Below are 24,970 nucleotides of genomic sequence, written 5' to 3' on the forward strand. Positions count from 1 at the left end.
TTGCGTGACGGTGCTTTTATTTACGAGAAATAATTCACACCTTAAATCACTTGTTCGTTACGTAAGTGTCGTGCGGATGTTCTATGCTTCTTGGGGTCGTGAGGCGAAGGGGGCAGGGCGTGCAGTGTTTCTATCTCTTGAACATTATCCCTCCACTAAGTGAGTAAAACTATATTTTTTGTGCTTTATTATATTAGGCCGAGAGAGCAACTACAAGTCTTGCACCGCCAGCTGTCAGGTAATGCCACCAGCACACACACTCCAGTCAGAGGGAAGCTCCTGCCGGCCAACGAGAATGAACTCTGGCCTCTATCGACCGAGCCACATAGCAGTGTGTGTCCCCAAGGATTTCGTGTGGAGAAAATCTATGGAAGACGCTGCTACATTCAGTATTACCAAGGGCGAAAAATACCTCCTGAGTGCACGGGAGTTTCGACCTAAGGAGGGGCGAAGGGATTAGGGTGTTGCCCGGACTCTCATATATTCAGCATTATTGCACGCAAGTCCCGCCAGCGTTGACAGGCGCTGAACACGCTACACTGAACAAAGCATCGCTGCCAACGCCCGTCCCCTCGTCGCCCGGCTGGCGGCGCCCCAGCTCATCATGCACTCAAAGTTCAGTCTTGTAGCGGAGTGTTACCTTGCCGCTCAAGATTATCCCTAAACTGCCGTAAAAAAGTACAGGGCAAGAAGTGAATCCTTGGTTGCCGAGGCGCGAAACGAAGCAGAGCAGGACGCGGCGGTGGCTGAGGCGGGCAGCCCTGTGAGGGAGCCGCGACACACCGGCAGTGGCAGCAGTGCGTGATTGAAGCCTCGTTTACGGCTCCCGCCACCAACACCAGAATTTTTACCGGCGTGGGGACGGGACGGCAAGGAGTTAGTCCTCAGACCCAGACTCAGTCCTCAGCAATACACAGCACTACATAAGGCAGGAAGCGGGCATGGAGGGCGGGAGGTGGAGGTGCAGCAGAAAGTGTTAAGGAATATAATCAGTATCAGTATTTCATGAAGAAAACACTTGAAAGGCCATTATTCACCTTCCAGTGTGCATTATTATCCCTGACTTGAAGCTGCACGATAAGAGGCGCGCTGCTGAAAAAAGTTCGTTAGCAGCAGTGGATTGGTCGCGCGTTGCCAGGGCTGAGAGCTGCCGCGTGTTGCCCAACAGTGGCAGCTCCTGAGGGGCGCCAATTAGAGGTCGCACTAATTTATTATTCCTGTGATCATTAATAGTCGCATCTTGATCAAAAACTGTGTCTCAGCCTCACGCTGGCTAACGAGCAATAAACAAGTTCGCTTAGCGACGGTTCACAACTCCAACATGTAATGTAATATTTTCAGGGCATCATAATTAAAGAGCATTTCCTGATGAAGCACATGCATCCTTAATGAGACCTATTCCGAGGGTAACGTAAACACAGAGGGTCTTGGAGCACAGGTCAAGACCCGAACGAGCGTGAAACACTTGCCAGCCTAACCAGAGACACCGCCAGCCCGCCAACTGCCCTGTGCTGCCCCGCCGCTACTCAGCTTGTTAATTAAATGTAAATCAACAGTGTCTTCAATTCTTTAAAAGAAAACACGAAGGAGCGTCTTACCTGTGTCTCGGAGAGGTTGAGGGACTGGGCGAGCTGCTTCCTCTCTGCGCCCACCACGTACTGGTTCTTCTCGAAGGCTTGCTCCAGTTTCAGCAGCTGACTCGGGCTGAACGCCGTCCGGATCCGTTTCGGCTTCCGGAAGGGCAGCAGGAAGGACGGGAAATCCGGTCCTGCGGCAACAGAGTTATAAAAAAATCAGTCTTCAAAGATAAATGCATTAACCTTGCTATTTGCTGATAAACATGGCATGCACAAGCCTTCTATCATTCCTTGCGATATCTTAATGGTGCGATCTTTCATTCATTCCAAGTGATTTCATTCTCCCGCTGAGTCTGAAGCTGCCCGCAACATGCACACATGAAAATGCGTCATGCTATGTGTGTGTGTGTGTGTGTGTGTGTGTGTGTGTGTGTGTGTGTGTGTGTGTGTGTGTATGGGGCTCACTGACAAAGCTTTCCAACCGTTTACCACATACTTCTGCCAGCTATTTCTTATCTACGGATCAACTGTTCACTGCATTTTCTGTTCCTTATATTCGTTTATTGTTTGTTCCCCCCAAAATTCTATAATGTCACACACACACACGCACACAACAAAAACAACAACAACAACAACAACAACAAGCACACCCTCGCGCACACACACACAAAAAAAAACGTCCAATTTCATTAAATAATACGGGATTATTTTTCTATATTTCCCGCAATTGCAGCCTGAGCTTAATCCTTCATAGAGTGCGCCCCTTTTACCAACGAGAGAGAATAATGGCCCTAACGCCTACAGCAGCCAGCATTGCGTCCCCCTAATTGTGCACATCATCCAGCTCCCTGCAAAGCCCCGTGCGGGATGACGAGGCCGAGGCTAAGCTGCAAATACACCGTGGAGCTGCATCATCCTCGTCACTGAGCAATCTGATGGCAGCATTCATGAACACTAAAATGCGAGAGTGAAACGTAATGTATAAAGGTAAATCTCTCTCTCTCTCTCTCTCTCTCTCTCTCTCTCTCTCTCTCTCTCTCTCTCTCTCTCTCTCTCTCTCTTTCTCTCTCTCTAGGGACCATATTCTGAAGCACATCTATCCAGCACCTCCATTACTCTCAAAAGGCTCTAGATGAAGTTACACAGTTTTTAAGAGCGCTTTTACGTTTCAAGTGACAGATGAACAAGATTTCTACACTATAAAATGAAGAAACACTCTTGGGAACCTTGACTAACCATCTTTGTGGCATTCAAAAATAGACATGGTGAGAGAGCAAAGCGTTTCTGAATATGGAACCCACCCTCTCTCTCTCTCTCTCTCTCTCTCTCTCTCTCTCTCTCTCTGATTCGTCCTCGGCGCGGGAAACAATCGCCGCTACATGATAACAAGTGACACGCCGCCGCCAAGCTTGACACGTGGTGGATGGACAGCGGCGACCATTGTATCTGCTACTTGGCGCTGCTTCGAGCCGGGGTGACAGAGAACGGGTGCAGAGCTGAGCATGATAGCTGGATGGCCTGATGGGCTGATGGGTGGTGGAATAGTAATAGTGACGGTTGGATCTATGTGGATGAAGAAGAAATAAGGATAAGGAGATGCTCTTGAAGATTTATTATGAGGAATGTGTTTTTTATTTTATTATTCAAGGTGATGGGAGAATAATAGTGATTTTGAATGCATGTGGGTGACAAATGGATAAGGGATAAGTAAGGGATAGGAAAAAAAAGTGCTCTTAAAATTCTATGATGAGAAAGATGGTCTTTTGTATTCCGGGTGATGGGAGAAGGAAGTGAGAGATCTTAAACTTCTGTAGGTAATGGACAAGTAGTGCTTCAATATGGGTTATGGATGAATGCGTGACTTAAGAATGGCTGGGTAAGTGATCTCAGTCAGGAAACACTGATATAATTCCCAAACACTGGTATCTTACCTCGACTACTTCTAATAGGAACTAGTTAAAATTAAGTATACGTCCAAGACTCTTGTAGTAGGTTAACAAAGATTTTATACTATTTGTGAGAAAAACATCCATGAAAACCAGACCAATTACTTACATGTCCTCTAAAAATAGTCCTTATGTATGTCTTATGTGGATGAAACAATAGTTATCCGTATCTTACGTAAAACTGTGAGCTTGAAGTGAATTCATATGGGGTGTGAAGCATACGGCTGCTGACCGAAGGATAAGGAGTGGATGATCTTGGAGTTACATCATGAGAATCAGAGGTCCTTGTTTTGTGAGGGGCCGGGGAGAGAGGATTACTGTACGGATAAAAAGACGTGTTGCCAGGCCAGGCTCAGAAGAACCCTTGAAGCCGCGGCGGTGCTTCGAGGTCACAGAGTGATGGTACCGTGGTCCGCCAAGTGAGAGAGAGAGAGACAACGTGACTATATCCTTCAGTTAAATTAGCAAGATGAAATGTGTAAGTCTAACAGCTTCACTAACGTGCGTCTCTGTACCGTTTAAAACACAGTGAACTTGGAGTCCGGAAACCAAAGCAACAGTTTGGTATCAATATTTCCCCTTATATAGTCCCATCGTTAAAGCTTCCTAATGCAGTGACTAGTCAGGGTGCTGTTACATCTACTGCCTTTCCTTTTGCCGTCGATCATTAAAAGTCATGTCACGTCTACGCAATTGACTCTCAAATTCAACAGTTTACTTTCCAGTATAGTAGTGACAGAACTCCGTGACGCGCAGCCAAGATGTCGCGTGAGTGTGCGGGAGATTAAGTGCCTCGCGTTCTCCTGAATTGAGGTAATGATGATAAAAGTACAGGCAGGGAGGAAAGACACTACAATTATATAACTTGACACTTGTTTTTTGAGGCCACACGATAGGTAAGCGACACGCGTTCTCTGTCCTTCTGTCTGTATGTTAGTCTCTTTCCAATTTTCTCTTTTGTTTCCTTAACGAATATTCTTCTTTTAATAAACATGAAAGTTACAGAATTCATTTTCTAGTCTATTTACTTTTTTCATGGTATATTTTCGAAAGAAATTATTTTTGTTATAAAAAATGTAAAAATTAGAACAGATCATATATGGTTTAACTTCTCATAACATACAATTTGGTGAAGACGAAAGATAAACAACACAAAAATGACGAAGTAGAACAACATGTGCTTCAAAATTAAGAATCAGGTGTGTAGAATCGTCACATATAATTCAGTAAGCAGAGAACGTCCCCCTCTTGTCACCCTGAACACACACACACACACACACACACACACGTACGTCTTGTCAATACTAACTTTGGGTACCAGTGTACAATTTCGTGATATTTCCAAGTAATTCACAGGAGTATCGACTCTCGCGCTCATTATTAACCCTTGAATTGCTGCAGGGAGGAAGGCGCACCCTATTCTTTCTTCCTTCTTCCTTCCTTTCTGTAACCCAACCCTCCCTTCCTTCTTTTATATCCATCTCTCTCTCTCTCTCTCTCTCTCTCTCTCTCTCTCTCTCTCTCTCTCTCTCTCTCTCTCTCTCTCACAAGAACATAAGAATTCATTTTCAAGATGTCATAAAGACCATAAAAGTACTCCCTATAAGAACATGAGAAAATAAGGGAATCATAGAAAAAAAAAATAAAGGAACCGTGAATGCTACTTATTTTTTTTTCCGCAGTACCCGCTACAAATTATGGCGTCGAGATTCCCATTTTGCGCTTAAGTTGATCCGCTCACTTTTCTAAACCCAACAGATATATAATTCTACATATGATTATCTTACATATAAATGACCGATTACTGCATCACCGCACTTCCACGAGAATCATTAGAAGAGAAATGCGCCAATCTCCCCTTCAAAACATCATACCAGGTGCAAAATCCTTCCTCCTTGCAAAATACTTGTACGCACCTTATAGTCTCCGCTGGGCTTTAACAGTGCAAAGGGAAAGACAATATGATTAAGAAAAGGAGTGAGATTTCATTATATGCTTCTGTATCAGGGTCACACAAGGGGGAAAGAGAGAGAGAGAGAGAGAGAGAGAGAGAGAGAGAGAGAGAGAGAGAGAGAGAGAGAGAGAGAGAGAGAGAGAGAGAGAGAGAGAGAGAGAGAGAGAGAGAGAGAGAGAGAGAGAGAGAGAGAGAGAGAGAGAGAGAGAGAGAGAGAGAGATTTTAATCAGACAAATAACACCAAGTACTTAATTTTATGTAATTTTATCAGTGCAAAAGTTAAGTAATTTATTGAGCAAACCCTGTGAAGGCAGAACAAAGGATAATTTCAGGTGTGTGTGTGTGTGTGTGTGTGTATGTGTGTATATGTGTGTGCGAGCACCTCATTGCGTATTCGTGACGCGGCAGTGTTCACCATTGTTCAGAAGCAGCCCCTCTCCTCGTCTCAAGCTGGAGGGCGCATCCTATACCTCCCAGCCCCCGCCCGCCTGTCCCCGGGTGTCACTCTCATTAGCGTGTTAGCGCCGTATTAGCATATTACACCAGGTACATCCGATGCTCCCTGATAGAGGTGACAACGCGGGGTCCGTCCTGTCAGCCGCGGTCTTGTTCCCTGGCCGACTTTTCTAGGGTCTCGTGAGTGCAGCGGTCTTCTGTCTGTCCGTCTGTCAGCTCCCCAGCTTCTGGACCTACGACTATGCCCACTACCAGCGTGTTATCTCCACTCACATTTCTTGTTATGTATATATTACCACACATTGTTCCCTATCTGGTCTTCCGAGCCTTTGTTCCAGATTTACATATGTGTACATCTGGCCTGTCTGGGTTGTTGGAGCGATTGTTTCAAGGATTTCTCTCTGTCTGCCCCGTCTGTTTGTCTCTCTTGTCTTTTTTTCCTTGCTCCATATAAAGCTCATTAACTCTGCGTCTATTTCCAGAAGGTTAGTGAAGCCAGTCTCTCGATGAAGCTTCAAGACAAACAGTCAAGGGAGGTCGTTAAGTTGGTTAAGTTTATCAAGACGTCCGCCAGGTAGGATACAAGAGCCTGCTTCCTTAACGCTGAGACAAGTCCGGGGAAAAGTTCGTGCTAAGCGCATTCATAAGCTCCTGTCGACAGCACGATCCTCGCTTCTTACATGGACTTTGTTTGTCATCTTTTAACGCCAACGCACACACACTTAAGCTGAACACACGACGCGAGGCTCCTAAAGTAGTACACATGTTTGCTCACTCCCCTGTCACTTCGCTTTGTGTTGGGTCCTATCAAGTCCCACAAGCACGATAATTTTCTACCTTACTTCCTATTATTCTCGACGGCATCCAACTCAAGTACAGGACGGCAACTTCCCCTCTCAGACCGCCGCATCCTGCCTCCAGGGGGCCGCCAAGTTCCGGCTGGTGGTGTGTGCGTGGCTGGGCAGACGCCTGTGTGGCCACTGAAATAAACACGCCTGATTATCATTCTAACTCGCCTCTCGCTAATTATCGCAGCCTCTGCCCAGTGTTGGCGGCGTGAGGAGGGTGAAGAGTTGAGACCACAACCCTGTCGGTTCCTTCCCCCTGGAGTCGTGAAATAGCTGCACGATGCCCCAGCTGCCGACGCTCACACTGAGAACACAAGGAGCTAATGACTGCTTTTCACAGCCAATTGTGAGCATTCAGCCATAAAGTCAGCGGCAGTGACGGTGCGATAAGAAGGAATTTCTCAGGCTAACAGATATGAATAGCTGAAAAATTGGAACAATAATATGCAGTTCAAACATTTTCTCTGCACCCCGATTTCCCTAGAGCGCAATCACGAGTCTTCTCGCTTTGGGAAATAGTTTTAATTTTTTCCCTCGTCATTATCTTAGTGACGTAAGCCTCCAATTATTTTTATAGTGACCTTGACAAGTGCAATTACACGCTCAGTTGGCGAGGTCAACTTCGTGTTCATTTCTATCGGCGTAGAGATCGGCTGACCCTCTGAATTACCCAGCCTTGGATATTACCCACAGAATGGCCGATAAAATTAACCAGCGCATCTCTACCTGCCAATCACCGATGATAAATTGGGTGTCTATTATCGCTCGTCAGATAGTTAAGTGAGACTGTCAGAGCCTTCACTCAACCCCTTCCCTGCTGATAAGGCTTTTAATGGTCCGCTTAGTGAACGCCTCGGACCTCCTTCCCTCCATCCCTCTCTCCCTCCCGGCCACACCGCCTCTCACACCTTTTCTTCACCAGCCACCACACACCTCCGCTGACAGCCGCTCCACATCTGCTGCCAGCGGTTCCTCACCACCCGTCTCAGCCTTCCCCGCGCCTGTCCCCTTCCCTGCAACCCAATGCTCCCTCAAATCCTACCCCCAAAAACGTCAATTCATAAGAAAGAACATAACAGAAGGTAAAACTCCGCGTTCCTCTCATTAATTGTGTTTCCGCACTGCACACACTTTAAAAAAATAATTCAAAGATAGCATGGAACAAAAAGGCAAGTATAGAAAATCATGCGCAGAAGAGTCACTGTTGCAACGCAAAACTGAGATCTTCCGTCTCTCTTCCAGGAAAATGATCCGCTTAGTTACAGTTTCAAGTGACGTTAGGAGTGAAGGACGAGGCGACCTTCCTATCCTTCCCTCAGACAGACACTGAGGCTCTAATGCCCTGACGCTTTGGGAGGCGTTGATGTGCCTCGACCGCCGCTCCACCTGCGGCTCACCTTTTCAGGCAGAGGGGTGGGTGCGAGGAGCATTACTACGACACCACGGAAGGGCTCTGTCAGTTACACCATTCGGTATGAAATAAAGATGTAACGTTACTCCTGACTTCTCTCTTTCTTTCTGTTTTTCTCTCCTCCCTGGCACATGATCACAGGTCAGCCTCCACACCTTCAGCTATAGTAGCATTACGAAGTTTGTCTGTGTGACGCTTCCTGGTGTCGCCTGCCCTGTCCGTACCAAGTAACCTTTTCCTTGCACTAAATTATATAACAGAAAGAAGCCGGGAACTACGAAGCAAAAAGGTCACAGCGCAGTATGGGTGTAGTGCCTCCCTCTGAATGATGAAGAAGACATTGCCTCAGCCTGTGCTTGCGCTGCTTGATGTGAAAATTTTCGTCAAGCGGATGTTGGGAAGGTCAAAAAAGGGTTGGCTGGCGCGTCACACTGTGCTGCTGTCCTGCCTCTTTATCCCTTCATCTCTTTCTCGTACTTGCTGTCTCGCGGCCACAAATAGCCTCTTCCATTCATATTTACTGACCTTCCTTGTCCTTCAGTGCTTTCTATCTCCACTACGTTGCCCCATAACACACCGCAGTCTTTCCTCACGCACGCTGTTCATTCCCCACACCAACTCCCGACCGCCTTCCATAAATTTCTGACCTTCCCCAAACACTTCCCTTCCCTATACCTAACTAGTCTTTCCCAACATCACTTGCGCCTTCACTGCCCCCATTCCCCATCTCCCCGTTACCCTCCCCCCCCAAGGTTCTCTAGCGGGCCAGTCATCGGACAACAATTCCCCAACAGTAGTGACGTGACTATTGTCTCTGCGGCGCTGATACATATCGTGATGGTGGCAGCTGTCCTCGGCTAGACTCTTTCCTTGCCGCTTGTGACATCCTGGGAAGCTCCTAGAAGCCCCCAAGCGTGCGCACCACGTGGTCTGGCGGACGCTTGCTGTTTACGAGGATGCGTGGTGAATCTTTCCACTCACTGTCAAGTTGAATCCGGAAAGAGGTGAGGAAAGTCAAGGCGACACTGAGCTATGAATCGCTGTGTTCTAGATAATGGTAATAACTGATTGTTCTCCCGTCAGTCCAAGAATACAGCGTAATCTTTATGGTCCGATTTTGCTTGATCTGTTGAATCCGCAAAAAGGGGTTGAGGTTCGTCATGGCGGTACTTATAAGAGTGAGGGATCGAATCGGTGTACTCCGGAAACAGGTCTGATTGTTCTTCTGTCACTACAAGAATTAGCAGTAAATCTTTCTAGCTAGATTCACCGTGTCCTGCTGAGTTGTGAAATAGGCGTTGAAATCCATCCTGAAGATATCGATAAGAGACAAGAATCGCTGTGCTTCAAATAAAGGTAATAAGATCGTTGTGCTTTCATGGATGAGCGCGCAGCAAACATCCATGAAAAGATAAATACATAAATAAAATGTGGTCAAGAACGCCACAAAAATAGGTGCATTCAAATCTTCCATGACGCTGTACTGATAAGGGATGCGAACCACTGTGCTACTAATACGGTGATAATGACATTGCCTATAGCCGATGCGCAGAAAACACCAGAATATAAAATAAATAAATAAATAAATAAGAAATAAATAAAATAATAATAATAAATAGATAAATAAATAAATAAATATATTGAATTTTATATTATGCTTTGATTTTAACTTTAAATGTTTTGATGACTTATAATCCACTTTTATTAAATTTTATTCTATTTTTGATTGAATAAAGTAGATTATTATTTCATACAGGGCATACAAATGTAGCAGATTCTGCATATCCAGCCTTAAGGTTCAGGTTCAGCATGGCAGTACGGGTAAGGAATACGAGGCGCTGTGCTTTCCATACACAAATGCGGTGATTGAGTTCGTGTGGACGCGCAGCAAACACCACCTGAGGACGAAGCACCAAACATGTAAGCGCCGCCTCCATTCAGCTGGAGGTTTTCCCCGTCGCGGTGCCGAGTGGCATGGACGGAGCGGACGTGGTTTACATAATAATGCTCCTTGTAATTACACACTCCCTCCTGATTATTCCATTTCTTGTCCTGGTTTTTAGCGGAGGACAACTCGATCTTTGGAGTGAATTGAGGAAGAGGAGGAGTGATGTTACGCTTTCAAGGTATTCGTGGCGCACGTTATCATTACCATTATTCTGCTTTGATGACATGGACGCGCCAGATTGCCCCCAACAAACGACAGAAAAACCAAGGGAAGAATGTATTACTGACGGCCATCGCTTCCTTCCCTCTCCCTATTGACCTGCTTTTTTGCGAGGGAAGGAAAAAGTTAACGTGACAATACGTCTATCGTAAATATAATCTTCAAGGAGATTTCAGAATTGAGGGAGTGGAATGGGTAGGGCTCCTCTGTCCTTCCCACTCCCTCTCCCTCCCTCCTTCCCTCCTTCCTGACGCAGGCCATCACAAGGAGCAACAGGGAAATTATCAAGTAATTTCCCCGAGTCTCTGTCGTAAAGCAGAATAACACTTGGCTTGGCTCAAAATAATCACAATAATCATGAACGTGAGGCAGGGAAGGTCCGCTACCGTTCCTCCCTCCTTCTTCCTCCCTTCTCCCTTCCTCCTTCTGCTGCCACGAGGAAGGGAACTCTTGGTGCTGAGTCAAGTTGTACATGGGTCAAGTGTGTGGCTTCCTTGACACAGCATGGGAAGGAAGAACATCAGGAAGGAGGAACACACAGGAACACAAAGAATGAGTGGAAAGTAGTAGTAGATACATGTTGGTTCTTAAGAGGGTCTGTGTGTGATAAAGTGGAGGAGGAAGAGGAAAGTTAGGAAGAGGAGGGGGAGGAGATGGTGGTGGTAGTGGTAGTGGTGGTGGTGGTGGAAGAAGCAGCGGGAGAAAAGAAAAAAAAAAAAAAACGGGGGAGTACATAGGAAAAACAGATAAAAAGAGGAAATATACATAGGAATATACAATAAGAACAGACACAAAGCGAAGAAAGATGAGAAAGATGAGAGAGGAAAGATTGAGAAGCAAGAAAAAATAGGACTGGAATAAACTGGTGAGGTAAGTATAATAAGGGTAGAGAGGGGAAGGAATAAAGGAGAATAAAAGGGAGGAGCGATGGATGAATGGATTGTAGGAAGAGGCGAAAGAGAGGGAGGCTTTACACTAGTCATCCTATCAAGGGAGGCTCACGTCCCGCCCATGTCCCCGCCGTGGTGTCTGCAGTTGACAGCCAGACAGACGAGGTCACGGGGGAAGGCTGGAACGAGGTGGCGACAGCGGCGGCGGCGGCGGTGACGGTGACAGAGGCGGTATCATGTTGGTAACGCGTAATTTCCGTGTGATTATTTCTAATTGCCAATTTATGGACAACAATGAGCAAAATGTATTGTAATCACACACTCCTTATTCGCGGGGAGGCGCGGGACTCACGGGCGGCGGCGTGAAAGACCATTCGTTCCGCGTACAAGTTTGTTTGGAGTGTCGACCGTGTTTTCCTGTCCATAGGAGTCACGTTTGTCTTGGTGTGAGCCTATGACTGCTACAGCGCCTCCTCAAGCTTAATGAAATGGTATGGTGCAACTTAGAGAATAATTCTGGAAGACACCACTCGCAGTAAAAGGAAGGATCACGTAATTCAGGCCCTTAAATGCATATAGTCTGATTATTATCCAGTAAAATCACGTAAGAACTATGCAAATAACAGATATCATGGTGTCATTAGCGATCAATGGCTTAGTAACTTACACAACGAGAAGAACATAGCGCGTTACAACAGCAATGCATGTACATATCGACACTCCTGGTGTTATGTAACCATAATAGCAGACGTGCATAACATTAATCACGAGATGCACTCTGAATATTTATTTATTGATCAGCACACAGTTGTCTTGTATCACCTCGGAACAAAAAAGCATTACCACCACTGTGTTGTGTCTCGGACCGCCTCCCGGTGTGTGTCAGCTGCTGGGGTGCCGCTGCAAGCACGCTTGTTATAAGGCGAGGGCAAGTTAATAATACAATGATGTGTGGGAGGCGCCGAGGCAGCAGCGTCAGCGGGAAGGAAACACCACCTATACGAGAGCATTGGCCGCGCTACACTGCCTTCTGAAGAGGCGAGACCCACTGACGTTATGCGGAGGGACAAAAACAAGGCATCGGGCAGAGAGGTTCCTTCAAGAGGGGGAAGCAGCGGAGGGGGGAAGAAAAACAAGACGCCAATAAAACGACGGTGAGGTGAAGATTAACGACGACGAGGGACGGATTTGTGTCGGGTGCGCAGGCGAGGAAGCGTCTGGCCTGAGCGGTGGCGGGACAAGTGAGGCGCCAATTACCTTGAAAAGATTCTTATCAGCGAGCAATAACACCATGAAATTATTGTGCTGGCCCGAACGTGATCGAAGGCCCAACAGCGGCGCGGGAAGTGCTGAGTCCCGTCGTCCGCGCCTAATTGGTTTTCGATCGGTTGTGTGGATACTGCAATAATGGTTAGTTAGGGAGGCGGGACACTGACGCCTCGGGTAGCACGCCCTTTGTAAAGCTGCTCCATATAGGGTAAACATCGTCTATTTGGCCCGATGGATATTTTGAAGGAGAATATAAGATATATTGTATCTCGTAACATTATTTGTGAGCGAGGCGCGGTGAAGTGTGAGGCTATGTGACAACTCGACGCCAGAGTCGGTGATGTTATGAGAAAGCAAATTACACCTTACCGAAATCCCACGCCACCCAACCGACACGTTCGTTTGATAACAAATGTATTTCATTGACACTTGTTAAATTCACGGGTAAATTTTTATATATCACACGAGATGAAGGTTGTAAGGAGGACCGTGGCGGGGGGCCGCATGGGGGGAGGAGAGAGGGGCCGCGGGAGGATATGTTGGGCGGCGGCCAAGTGACGCCGGCAGGTTTTTCTCTCGTCTCTCCATGCAGAAGGTCACGTTCCTAGTGGCCAGCCAACAAGTCACGTCCCTAATGTGACCCGTAGGCAGGTCACCTCCTTTTAATGACCAGAAATATCAGGTCGCGCTCACATAATGACCCACCACTAGAGCACATTCCTGACATGGCCCGCTGGGAGGTCATGTCTCTATGTGAGGTGTCCCGGCAGGCAGATATGGCCCTTAAATACAATGAAGTTAGGCTCTGTCCAGCGAGGCCAGGCAGGCAACCCAGTCTTGCGGGTCCAAAAATTACTTCTCATAAACGGCCGTGGCTTGAGACCGACCACCAGCAAGCCTTGTCTCGCTGCTGGATCAACAAACAGGTCATGACGACGCGGCCGCCCACCATCAGTGCTAATTACACCATTTTCCTCACCGAAAGGAAAACTCCGTCAGCACAATTACGAGCACACCTGAGAACAATCCTGCCAGACGGAATACGTGCACCCCTCACGCCGACCCCTGGAGGTGACGGCGATGTGTTGACACGGGGCGAAAAATTACCATATGACAAAGATCTGAGTCCATTTGTGGCAAAACTCTGCCCGTCATGCTGGCTAGAGGAGACCTGGAGGAGACCTGTACCAACACAAGCATGTTGACCCCCGACGTAATTGCACAATGTGCCTACACGCGGGGCTAAGGGGGTAAAAACGCATCTTTGCTGAGAGAGGGGCCAGGGACGGGAGCAATGGAAGCACAACCTGCCGCCCCTCACGTACACCTGTCTCTGCTCGGTCAAAACCATCTGTTTCTCTCTTTACTTCGGTGTCTTTATCCTTCGCTATCCTTCGGTTCCCGGTCAAAGAGGCAGACGTCACTCCCAGACAAACAGGAGCAACAAGTTTATAAATTTTCAAAGCAGGCTACAGAAAAAGCCTGGTAAGCCGCATATTTCCAGGCTAATGAATTAAATAGTAAGGAGGCACAGGCCACTACACGAGACAGGAGTGAGTCAGGGGTCTTCTCGAGTGGCTGCTACACGTACAAGGCAAACAAGGCGGAGCTCCCTTTCCTTTCTCACTGCTACTTTTCCTTCGTTCTTTATGGAGGACTCAACAAAACATGTCCAGCTCGTGTAATGCTATACTTTTTTTCTTACTATTACGGCGTCAGCTTATCCTCTGTCATGTTGTAGCAGTTTTTCTTCTTTCCCTACTGAGATTTATATGGTAAGAGGGCAAGGTAGGAGGTTACCTGTATAAGGTGTACACGTGTAATGCTCCTGCCCTTCTTGTCCAGTGTACGATCAAAACACGGCCTCGGGTATTATTCTGTTAAAAGTCAACTCTTTGTTCCTTGCTTTAAACATGCGAAAAAATGTGACTCTTACTCCCCTCTCTTATCTTGTACAATGCGCCGCTCCCTATGTATAGAGACAGCTGACGTAGTCTCTCTCTCTCTCTCTCTCTCTCTCTCTCTCTCTCTCTCTCTCTCTCTCTCTCTCTCTCTCTCTCTCTCTCTCTCTCTCTCTCTCTCTCTCTCTCTCTCTCTCTCACACACACACACACACACAATTATCTCAGTGTTCAGGTCGTGATCCGGACGGTGACTTCAGTTCGCCAATTAACCTCTTGACTGTTAAAGCTTCTCATCAAACTTAATAAAGTGGTCTGCAGAAAGTTTACGGAACAATTTTAAAAGAACCACTAACAGCAAGAGGCGCAATCAAGTAGTTAAACATTATTCACCACCTACATCACCATTTTCCTTCACATAATGAGTCGTATTGCCATTACCGGGCAGAGGTAAGCCCAGTCTCACAAATGCATCACTAGATATTTGGTGCATTTCATCCTGAAGACATCACGTGGCCACAAAAGCAACAACACCGGATCTACCCCACACGCTGATAAATTTTTGGGGTATATAAAGACAAAAAGACGGAGCTAACCAACTCTAGAAGCGTCACTTGGCTTGAAAGTCACGACACGTCCTGGTAGTGCGGCTGGACCAGGATCTCTATACACTGATAAGGCGTGTATATACTCGTATATATATATATATATATATATATATATATATATATATATATATATATATATATATATATATATATATATATATATATATATATATATATATATATATATATATATATATAAAGACACAACCATGGAGCTATCCTACCCTCGACACGTCACTTGTCCTGAAAGTCACAACACGTCCCGGTGGGTATGTGGCGTGGGCTCAGACCTTTCCCATATGCTGATAAACTTTGAAGATATATAAAAAAAAAGACACTAGCACTGACCTAACCAACCCTAGAGGCGTCACTTGGCCTGACAGTCACAACGTCCTGGTGGTGTGGAGGAACCCGGACCTCCTCTATGCGCTGATAAACTTTGAAGATATATACAGAGACACAAACAAGGAACTAACCAACCTATCTACCCAATCTTGAGGGGAGAGAAGAGAGGAGTCACTGGTGTGGCTTGCTTGGGAACGAGATGCTGCCAACGACGAAGGCGACGACGATATAAAGAATAGGTGTTCCCTCGTACATAACATATATTGGTAATGTGGTATTTTTCTTTTCATTATTACCACGTGAACAGGAAAATTTGATAGCAAAAAGAATATAACATAAGAATATAAGAAAATAAGAAGTCTGTAAAAGACCAGTTGACTTACACAAGGCAGCGCCTGACTCGTAAAGAATAAAAATAGCGGAAGAAGAGGATAATATATTCCTATGATGGTGAAAAAAATACAGGAAAAATAAATGCATAAACAATTAAGTATTTGAAAATGAAGTCGTTTTGATTTCATTATAAACAAGTCGGATTGCAAATTATTATGATAGGAAACCAAATACTCTAAAACATGAAAAGAGAGAAAGAAAAACATAAAACATAATCAAAAGTGACAAGTAAATAGGGGAAAAATGTACCAAAAATCAAACATGAACAAAATAACCCTCCCCTTTATTATTATTATCATTATTACTGTTACTATACATCATTTTTATCACCCTTATCCCTTTTAATATCAGCACAGACCACCGCCACCACCACCACCACCACCACCACCACCACTACTACCCCCACCACCAACTCCACCAGCTTCCCGTCGCCTTTGATTCACGGCCGGATGCCCCAAGTGGAGAGATCCATTTTACTCGCCTGCTTTCCTGTAATCTGCAGTCGATGATACTACGTCCGCATTAATGCCAAGCTTTTATGTAAACGGTGAATTACGTCGCCGTTACTCGATTCATCAAATGGTTTATAATCACCGAGTTCCTGTCAGAGAGAGAGAGAGAGAGAGAGAGAGAGAGAGAGAGAGAGAGAGAGAGAGAGAGAGAGAGAGAGAGAGAGAGAGAGAGAGTGTGTGTACGAGTATGTCTAGGCATGGCGTAAACACAGCTATTGAGAAAAAAAAAACACATCCTTTTATTTTTTAGAAAATTTTGAAATGCCTTCCGTAAGGAGAGTGAGAGAGAGAGAGAGAGAGAGAGAGAGAGAGAGAGAGAGAGAGAGAGAGAGAGAGAGAGAGAGAGAGAGAGAGAGAGAGAGAGAGAGAGAGAGAGAGAGAGAGAGAGAGAGAAATACATGCGGACCTAATCAAGGGCAGTAAGTGATCACAAGCCTTAGTGTGTTGAGGTCCAGTGGCGTTAGAGCAACATCATCATCACAAACACGGACATTACGAACCACGCGTTGCTATTGCAGTGACCGGAGCGAGAGAGAGAGAGAGAGAGAGAGAGAGAGAGTGAGAGAGAGAGAGCCAACTCCATCACCACACGTATCGGTCACTCTCGCAGCAGTCAACTTCCCAAAGGCTTCCCTACTTGAGTCGAAAATAATACAAGAGAATAAAAGTGGAAGGGAAACTTGAATAGATGAAAGTATAAGTAAAAACGAAATCGCCTCGACATAAACATTTCAACAAAGTCAACAGTATTTAAGCCGGAACAGTCAAGGACAAACAGCCGCGAGTCGGTCTGAGCCTCGGCCGAGCGTAAGTAAAGAATCGGGAATGAGGTGGATTGGAAACAGTCCCTCATGGTGGCTGGGGAGGGGCAGAGGGAAGGGCCCGCCGCTCCTGCTGACACAAGGCTTCATCAATATACAAATACACACACGAGAGCGTTTACAACCTGCGCTAAATAATGTAATTGCAGCTTTAATTTTTACATTGTGGAAGGGGAGAAGAGTTTTATCGCGGCGTGTATGATATGAAGCATATTTGAGGTATTGTCGGTCTTATTTTGGAAAGCAAGAGAGCTGGCTCGTTGAAAAAAAAAAAAAAGCACGTTCATAAAAAGTGGTAAATATTGAAGTGATAAGTTTCGTCTTTTCGTGTTTTCTTTTGTCTTCAGGGAAGGAATTTCGCGCAATATATATATAAATACACAAGAAATTCCTGAAGTGAGAACTCTGCTTCGAGCCCTTAATGATTTAACGACATTATAGAATGTATGTTTTGGTATTTCTCGTCTTTATTAAGCAAACTGGACGAGATTACTAAGAAAAAATAAAAGAATTGCGTATAGATGTAAATTTTGCGAATAATAGCTACGATATTTTCCTTTGCTCTCCAGAATTGAGGTATTATTGCATTGAGGACCATGAAAGGTGGAAGGATGTGCAAATAACGCAGGAAAATAATATTATGATTATCTCCTTGAGGCGCGTCTAGGCCACGTCAGCAGCAGCGCCTGGCCCGAGCAAACAGACGCCGCTGGCTCTTGCTCGCCCAGCCTCGCCTCAGCTCACGTTTCTGCCCATCATCGGCGAGGCGGCACTGCCCTGCTTGATGGGGCACGCCGGCACTGAGGCTCAGGAGTGAATAAACAAGAGAGTGGCAAAAAATTGCAAAACCTAGAATGTGTATGGGACTGAAGAATGTAAGTAGTTGATTATTATCTTAAATTTATGTGGATAATGAGAATTGTAAGGTTCGTGCAAACTTCATGAGTGATAAGTATAGGTAAAGATAGAAAAGTGCGGGAAGCTGCCAGAACGTGCATGCAATTAAAGAAGGAAGCAAAGGATGTTCTATGAGAAATTAATGCCAATAGCGAGAATAGTAAAGCTCATGAAAAAGGAAGCTCGTAAGTGAAAATAAGAATGGTAGAAAATTCCACAAGGAAGACTAGAACTACAATATAAATACAAATAAACAAAATGGAAGTAGCGGCATTTCTATGATTTATATAAGCGAATAGCGAGAATCGTAAAGGTCATTCACTCACTATACGTTGTAGTCAACTGAACCTCGTGATTTGAAAAGACAATGAGAACTTACTTGTGACACAGAAAGAAAATAAATCTATGAAAAGAGAAACTCATAAAACTCCTTCACTACTTATACGCTATAGTTTCGTTTACACCAAGACCGAGGGAGCCTGACGCGGTCACAAGCTGCTGGCTGGCTACTGGCAACACGTGACCCGCCACACACGCCAAGGAAAGGAGAGCGCGCCAAGCTAACAAACATATAACATTGCTAAACATGAAAACGACGGCAAAAAAGTTAAAGGGCAAGAAAGTACGAGGACCTTACTGAATATGACATTCGTAGAGTTTATAACTGTTTTGGAGGCACGTGTAAGTCTTATGTAAGAATGACATGGGTTGCGTCTGTTATTCATCCTCCTTCTTTATTTTTTCCTTACTTTTTGTCACGTGTGATAAGACGAACTTGCATTGAAACGTGAGTCTTATAAAACAATTAGGTATTTCGTGCCTGCTTTTTCACGCCTTCCTTTATTTACTTTCTTTTTTTTTAGAGCAAGTATGAGAAGACATGCATCAAAGCGTGCATCTCAAGAAACAATGAAATGATTTGTGATTTTTCACCCTTAACTTTTATTTTTATTTTTTTTCTAGAAACAAGAATGTGACAGCATCCATCAAAACACGCATCTTACATAAAATAACAGAACACTTTACGATTTTCACAACCACTTCCTATATATATATATATATATATATATATATTTTTTTTTTTTCTGACAGGCATTTGAAACCTACATCTTATAAAGCAGAGAATTTGATACGCATTTCACACTGCAGTTCTATTCACCTTACATCTCATACGGTGGAAGCTAATAAGCACATATTAATCCACAGACATAACAAAGCAAGGAAATAATTATAGCTTTAGACACTTTTTTTTGTACAGCCTTTCCCTAGCATGCGTGAGAGGACAAACATTACATAAACACACCACCACGTGATCACGGCGGAGAATTCAGAAAGAGACGCACGCATCAAGACCCACGACAACACGAGTGACTGGGAGACAACGCAGCCCCACTAACCAGCTGATACGTCTGGTCGGTATCGTCTCCCATCACTCACGCCACCGACAGCCACGCCTAGAGACGCCTACCCGCGACAGCCTTGAACCCTCGATGATGCAGGCGTGATGCTCCTGCTGATACGGGCGTCTTTCACCACTCCGCCGCCGCCACGGGACAGCAGCGGCGGTGGTGAAGCGGTGGCGTGGCGTGGCGTTGGTGTGTGAGGAAACCGTCTGACACACACAAGCACATCATGGAAATCAGATGCACACAAAGGACTGTTTTTTTTTTTTTTTTTTTTCTTTCTGTCTCTCCTCCTCCCTTTAGAGCAGATGTTGTACCTGTATCTCTGGCTTCATCTCGATAAGGCTGCTGCTCTCGTAACACCTGTCACAATTGTGGAGCCTGCATAAATGAATACTGATAGTAATAATAACAATAATAATAATAACAACAAAAGGAAAAGTAAACAATAAATAACAATAGTAATAACAGTAAAGGAAAATGATGATGATAGGTATAATAATAATAATGATAACAATAATAATAATAATAATAATAATAATAATAATAATAATAATAATAATAATAATAATAATAATAATAATAGTAATAGTAATGAGGTTCTACCAAAGCTGTCAAAAGATAAATGGTTCTTCCAGCTCCATAAGTAATGCGACGATTTAAAAACGCCATTTTCATCGATAATTTTGCATTCAGGAGTGAGTGAGAGAGAGAGAGAGAGAGAGAGAGAGAGAGAGAGAGAGAGAGAGAGAGAGAGAGAGAGAGAAGGAAAAAAAATGTACTACAGTTCACCACAAACCATTAAATTCATAAATATATTCACCACAAGACTTGCATTTATTTATTTATTTTTTTCCATAATTTTAGAACTATTTTTAATTCGCACTCATCAACGTATGCAGTTACCAAGTCCTGTCCTCTTTGGGATGTGAACATTTAGACCACAACACAGCAGATGCGAACTGTGTGTGAACTCCATTAGCACTGGTGGGGACTTCGCGCGGGTCTAGAAGGTACAAAAAGCTCATGTGTTAAGTGGCACAGAAAATAAGAGGAAAATGTAAGGGACAGAAGAACGAGGACTGTTAATAGAGAAAAAGGAAGAAATGGAAGGCAAGTGCAAAGGAAGGAAATAATAGGTTACTTGTAGGGGCATATTATTGATTAGCAAAGGTATTTCTATCATGCACTTAATTGCTTATAAAACATCACTATTATGACCTCAAAAACACATGGGTGTAAGTGTGACGTGTTATATAAATATGTAGCAAGGTATGTAATTGTTTGAATATATGGTACAAGTAAGTATAATTTATCTAGAGTAAGGTAAGAATAGGTTTAAAGGGAGAAACTACCAAAGTAAAATTGATACGAATATTGTGAGAGGTAGATGAAATTGGGATAAGGTGTGGATCAAAGCTTGGACATAACAGGTTGGAAAGGCGGAGGAAAAGTATTGAAAAGATGTAGCATTGGAAGTAACTTGACGGTAGAAGAAGGTGAGATAAAGGTCGGAGATCATGGCTGAGAAATTTGGAGCTATGAAGATGAGATAAGGAAATGAAAATATATAAGTAACTAGTCAGTACTCTTGTTTTGTACGCAACTGCACTTAATTCTTAATACCTGTAGCGATTACCAGTGGAAGGCTGTGAGATGGAAGGGAGATGTTTCTAACTATAAACAAAGTCATGGTTGGAGTGTGTGGTGGGAAGGAGAAGTAAACTTTGAAGATCATCTAAAACTATGATGTACATTCTTCTATATAAGGGAGGTTCTGGCTAAGGGCAACAAAAACGGCGAAAAAAAAAAAAAAGCCCACTGAATATGGCAATCCAAAAGAATATTAAAAAAAAAAAATTACGAGAAGTGTCTTAAAAGAGATAATTATAGGAAGTAAGACATCCGCTGCTGATGGAAAGCTTGATGATCTAAAATTATGATGTACAGCGAAGCAACGCATCCACTAAACTGTGATATACAAACAAGGAAAGGAAATGATGATATACACATACAAACATGAAACAAGACATATAACGCTTGTTTCAAAGGAGGAGCATCAAAGCAACTCAGAAACATTAACTGGCCAACTCTTTTGACTCTTTTCTTATAATTTCCATGAATAGGCGACATTATGAAAGTTTTTTTGTATTATCATTACTCATTTTGTGTTCTTAACTGTACTCTGTCATATAAAAAGAAAGAAAATATCTCATCTCTTTTCACTTTCCCACAACACTCTTGATAAAGCCAACCTGATCACAAACTGAAAGATATAAAGAGGGAGTTGAGGATTCTTAGACGAACATACACGCTTATTACACCAACGAACAAGAGAATACAAAATGCAAGAGAAACGACTGAAATAAATAGTATCTTTCCCGGCACAGCGGCTCCTGTCGACTGCCTCTCCTCTTCCTTCTTCTGCCGCGATGGTTCTTCTCGGTAAACAGGAAACACAGCGCTTGTCTCGCACCTTATAGGAAGTCAGAATTACGCCGCCGGAAGTGAGCGGCAGCATGATTAATAGTTGGCTTCAGTAATGCGCAAACACGTCACCATTACGCCCTTGATTTCAAGCGAAAAGTGGAAAAAAGAGGAAGTGCAAAAAATTTACTTCTGTACCAAACGTCAAAATATAAATGAGGAAAAGTAAAAGTCAACCCTCACAACTTAAAAAAAAAAAGAAAAAAATGACTTGACGAAATAGTAAAGAAACAAATGCAGTAAACACGGAATTGGAGGAAGTGCAAAAAATTAACTTTTAAACCAAACGTCAAAATATAAAGAAAAAAAAAATAAGGAAAAAAGGAACACACATAAATTAAAAACAAATGACTTGGCGAAATATATACAGATGGAGTAAAAAGAAAAAAGAAAAAGAAAACAACAACGCAGCAAAAAGTGGCAGAAGAGGAAGTGCAAAAGAAAAGTACTTCTATACTAAACGTAAAAAAAAAAAGAACACATATGAATTAAAACCGAAGTGGTTCGACGAAATATAGAAAATAAAAAAAAGAAAAGAAAAAAAGGAAAAACGCAGTAAAATGTGAATTATGAGGAAATACATCAAATTAACTTTTATAATAAACAAGAAAATATAAAGAAGAAAAGTAAGAAAGGAACTCATATGAATGAAAAACGAATGACTTGACAAAACATAGACAGACACAGCAAAGGAAAGGGGAAACACGCAGCGAACATAAATCACTCTTAATCAAATGTAGCAATGGAAAGAGAAAATAAGAAACGATGCTGAATTGGATGAAAGATGAAAATATGACTTTAAGAAAAACTCGAAAAAAAAAATAAAAACCCAGACATAAACAGTGATATAAAAATAAAAACCACAGCACAGTGAAATCAGCCCTAACAGAAACTCGCAATCAAGAGAGCAAATAACTAATGATCAAGTAGAGAGAAAAAAAGAAAAATAAATAAATAAAATAAATAAGACAAATTATACGACATGATATAAAGAGATACATAATGAGAATCACAACAAAGCAAAGTCACTCCTAACGAAGCATCATAACGAGGAAAATAAGCGAGTAATGATGCTGAGGTGGAGAAGAAAAAAAAAAAAGAAAGAAATCGAAAGACCCGAAAATATAAACAGATACAAAACCATGGTCCCCTACACACACACACACACACACACACACACACACACACACACACAAGGGGGAGGCACACAACCCTACACACGCTATTCACTACACAGATTTAACACATTTGCAGGACAGCTGTGTCTCTGTAAACGGATTACGCGCCATTAATAAAGGTTAGGGCGACGACGACGGGGTGGAGTGAGGGAGGCAGTGGTAGCGGTGGTAGTAATAGTGGTGGTGGTGTTTTTGTACAGGATTACATATGATAAACAGACACCAGGAGACTTGTTGGTTTATAACGAGGGTGTTTGTTGAGCTATACATGCTCTTATTGATAAACTACATAAGAGTATAGGAAAATAAGGGAAATTGCAAGAAGTTATTAGGCCTACACATGGCAGTCCCTGTGAGAGAAGCTACGAAAGAAGAGGGTAGGAACATGACAGAACAGAGACAACATGATAAAAAAATAAATAAAAAAAAAGAGAAAAATATAAAGCAAAGAAAATATAATACAGTGGGGAAAAATATATATAGATAATAGAATATAATAAAGAACAGTTTGGAGTTGAGAGTGGAACATGATAAAACAAAATGAACAGGATATAACATAGATAAAATCGTAAAATACAACCCAGAATCGAGAATGATAGTATTAGTAAAGAATTGAAAGACAAGAATATATACAAAAAAAAAAAAAAGAACATGATTGAAGAATGATAATGGAAAAAAAAAGATAACGTCATTGGCGTAATTCTAGAGGTAATTTTGGGGGAAGATACTGCGGGCGTGATAAAGAAAGGTGGAAAAAGACAAAGAAGGTGATAATGGCAGTTGTGGCCGCGGTAATGGTAATGGTGGTGATGATGATGAGGATAATAGTGGTGAGCGTGGTATGGTCATGGTTTTGAGGGAATGACAGTGGTGATAGTGAGAGAGAAAAATGGCGGAGTGATGATGGTAATGGTGGTGGTGGCAATGAGAGTGGTAACAGTGATTGTGGTGATGGTGATCATGAAACAAACTGAATGATAGTGAGGTTATTTCAACGATGTAGCAAGACAAGAAAGGAGAAAACACACACACACACACACACACACACACACTATGAAGTCGTTAGGAGTGGTGATAGTGATGCTGGTAGCGATAGTGAAGGAGTAGTTTTGAGTGATGAGTGACAATTATGTAAGTACAGATGATGACCGTAGAGGTGGAGACGAAGGGTGTAGACAATGATGAGGAGAACATGAAGAAAAGAAGAAGGGAAGGAAGATAGGAAGGGAAGAGAACCAAGAGTGAAGAAAAAGGAACAGGAGGAGGAGGAGGCGGAGGAGAAAGAAGCATTTGTTAGTTGTATTCTAATAAGGAGCGTCCGGTGGTTGGTGGTTAGGTGGGGGGCAGTGGTGGAGAGGTGAGGGATGTCTTGGGTAAAGGGGAGGGGTGTTTACAGGGCTGCTGGTTGGAGGGAAAGAGGAGAGGGACGGAGGAATGGAGGGTGAGGAGCGGCCAGGGGGCGGGTAGGTGGATGACAGCTAAGGGTGTGAGGAACTGAAGGTGTGGTGTCAGTAGTGTGTAGGGTAAGTGATGGAGGGGCGCTGGGGTGTCGAGAATTGGATGAGGCAGGGAAGGGAGGGTTGCTGCTGTGGCTGTAAGAAGGGTGTGCCTAGTGAGTAAAGGGCAGTGAGATGAGGGAGTAGTTGGGTAAAAGGACTGTGGTGACTGGTGTGGTGAATATTCTTCTCTGTAAATTCAGATGGAGTGGAATTCATGACACGAGCACATATCTTTCCCTCTCTTATTGCTACACGTTTTTAATTCAGTGGCTGCGTTGAAATTACAGCCAATTAAGAAGTGCTAACTGGCAAGAGCTTTCATATGAGCTTTGCATGTAAATAATTATAAACACAATGACCTTAATAAGTAGCCGAGGAATTAGATGAATATACGGGGAGAAAAACAA

At 43.6% G+C, this 24,970-nt stretch overlaps 1 protein-coding gene across 1 annotated transcript in view; it reads right to left on the reverse strand.

Moving 5' to 3' along the window:
• LOC135100054 (homeotic protein empty spiracles-like) overlaps positions 1-24,970 on the reverse strand; it is a 47,326-nt gene that overhangs the window by 18,415 nt on the left and 3,941 nt on the right. The window contains exon 2 of the mRNA XM_064002933.1: positions 1,599-1,768. Within this exon, the coding sequence (XP_063859003.1) occupies positions 1,599-1,768 (170 nt within the window). The remainder of the gene's footprint in view (positions 1-1,598; positions 1,769-24,970) is intronic.

The sequence above is a fragment of the Scylla paramamosain genome, chromosome 4 (genome assembly GCF_035594125.1).
Source record: "Scylla paramamosain isolate STU-SP2022 chromosome 4, ASM3559412v1, whole genome shotgun sequence".
Classification (NCBI taxonomy): Eukaryota; Metazoa; Arthropoda; class Malacostraca; order Decapoda; family Portunidae; genus Scylla; species Scylla paramamosain.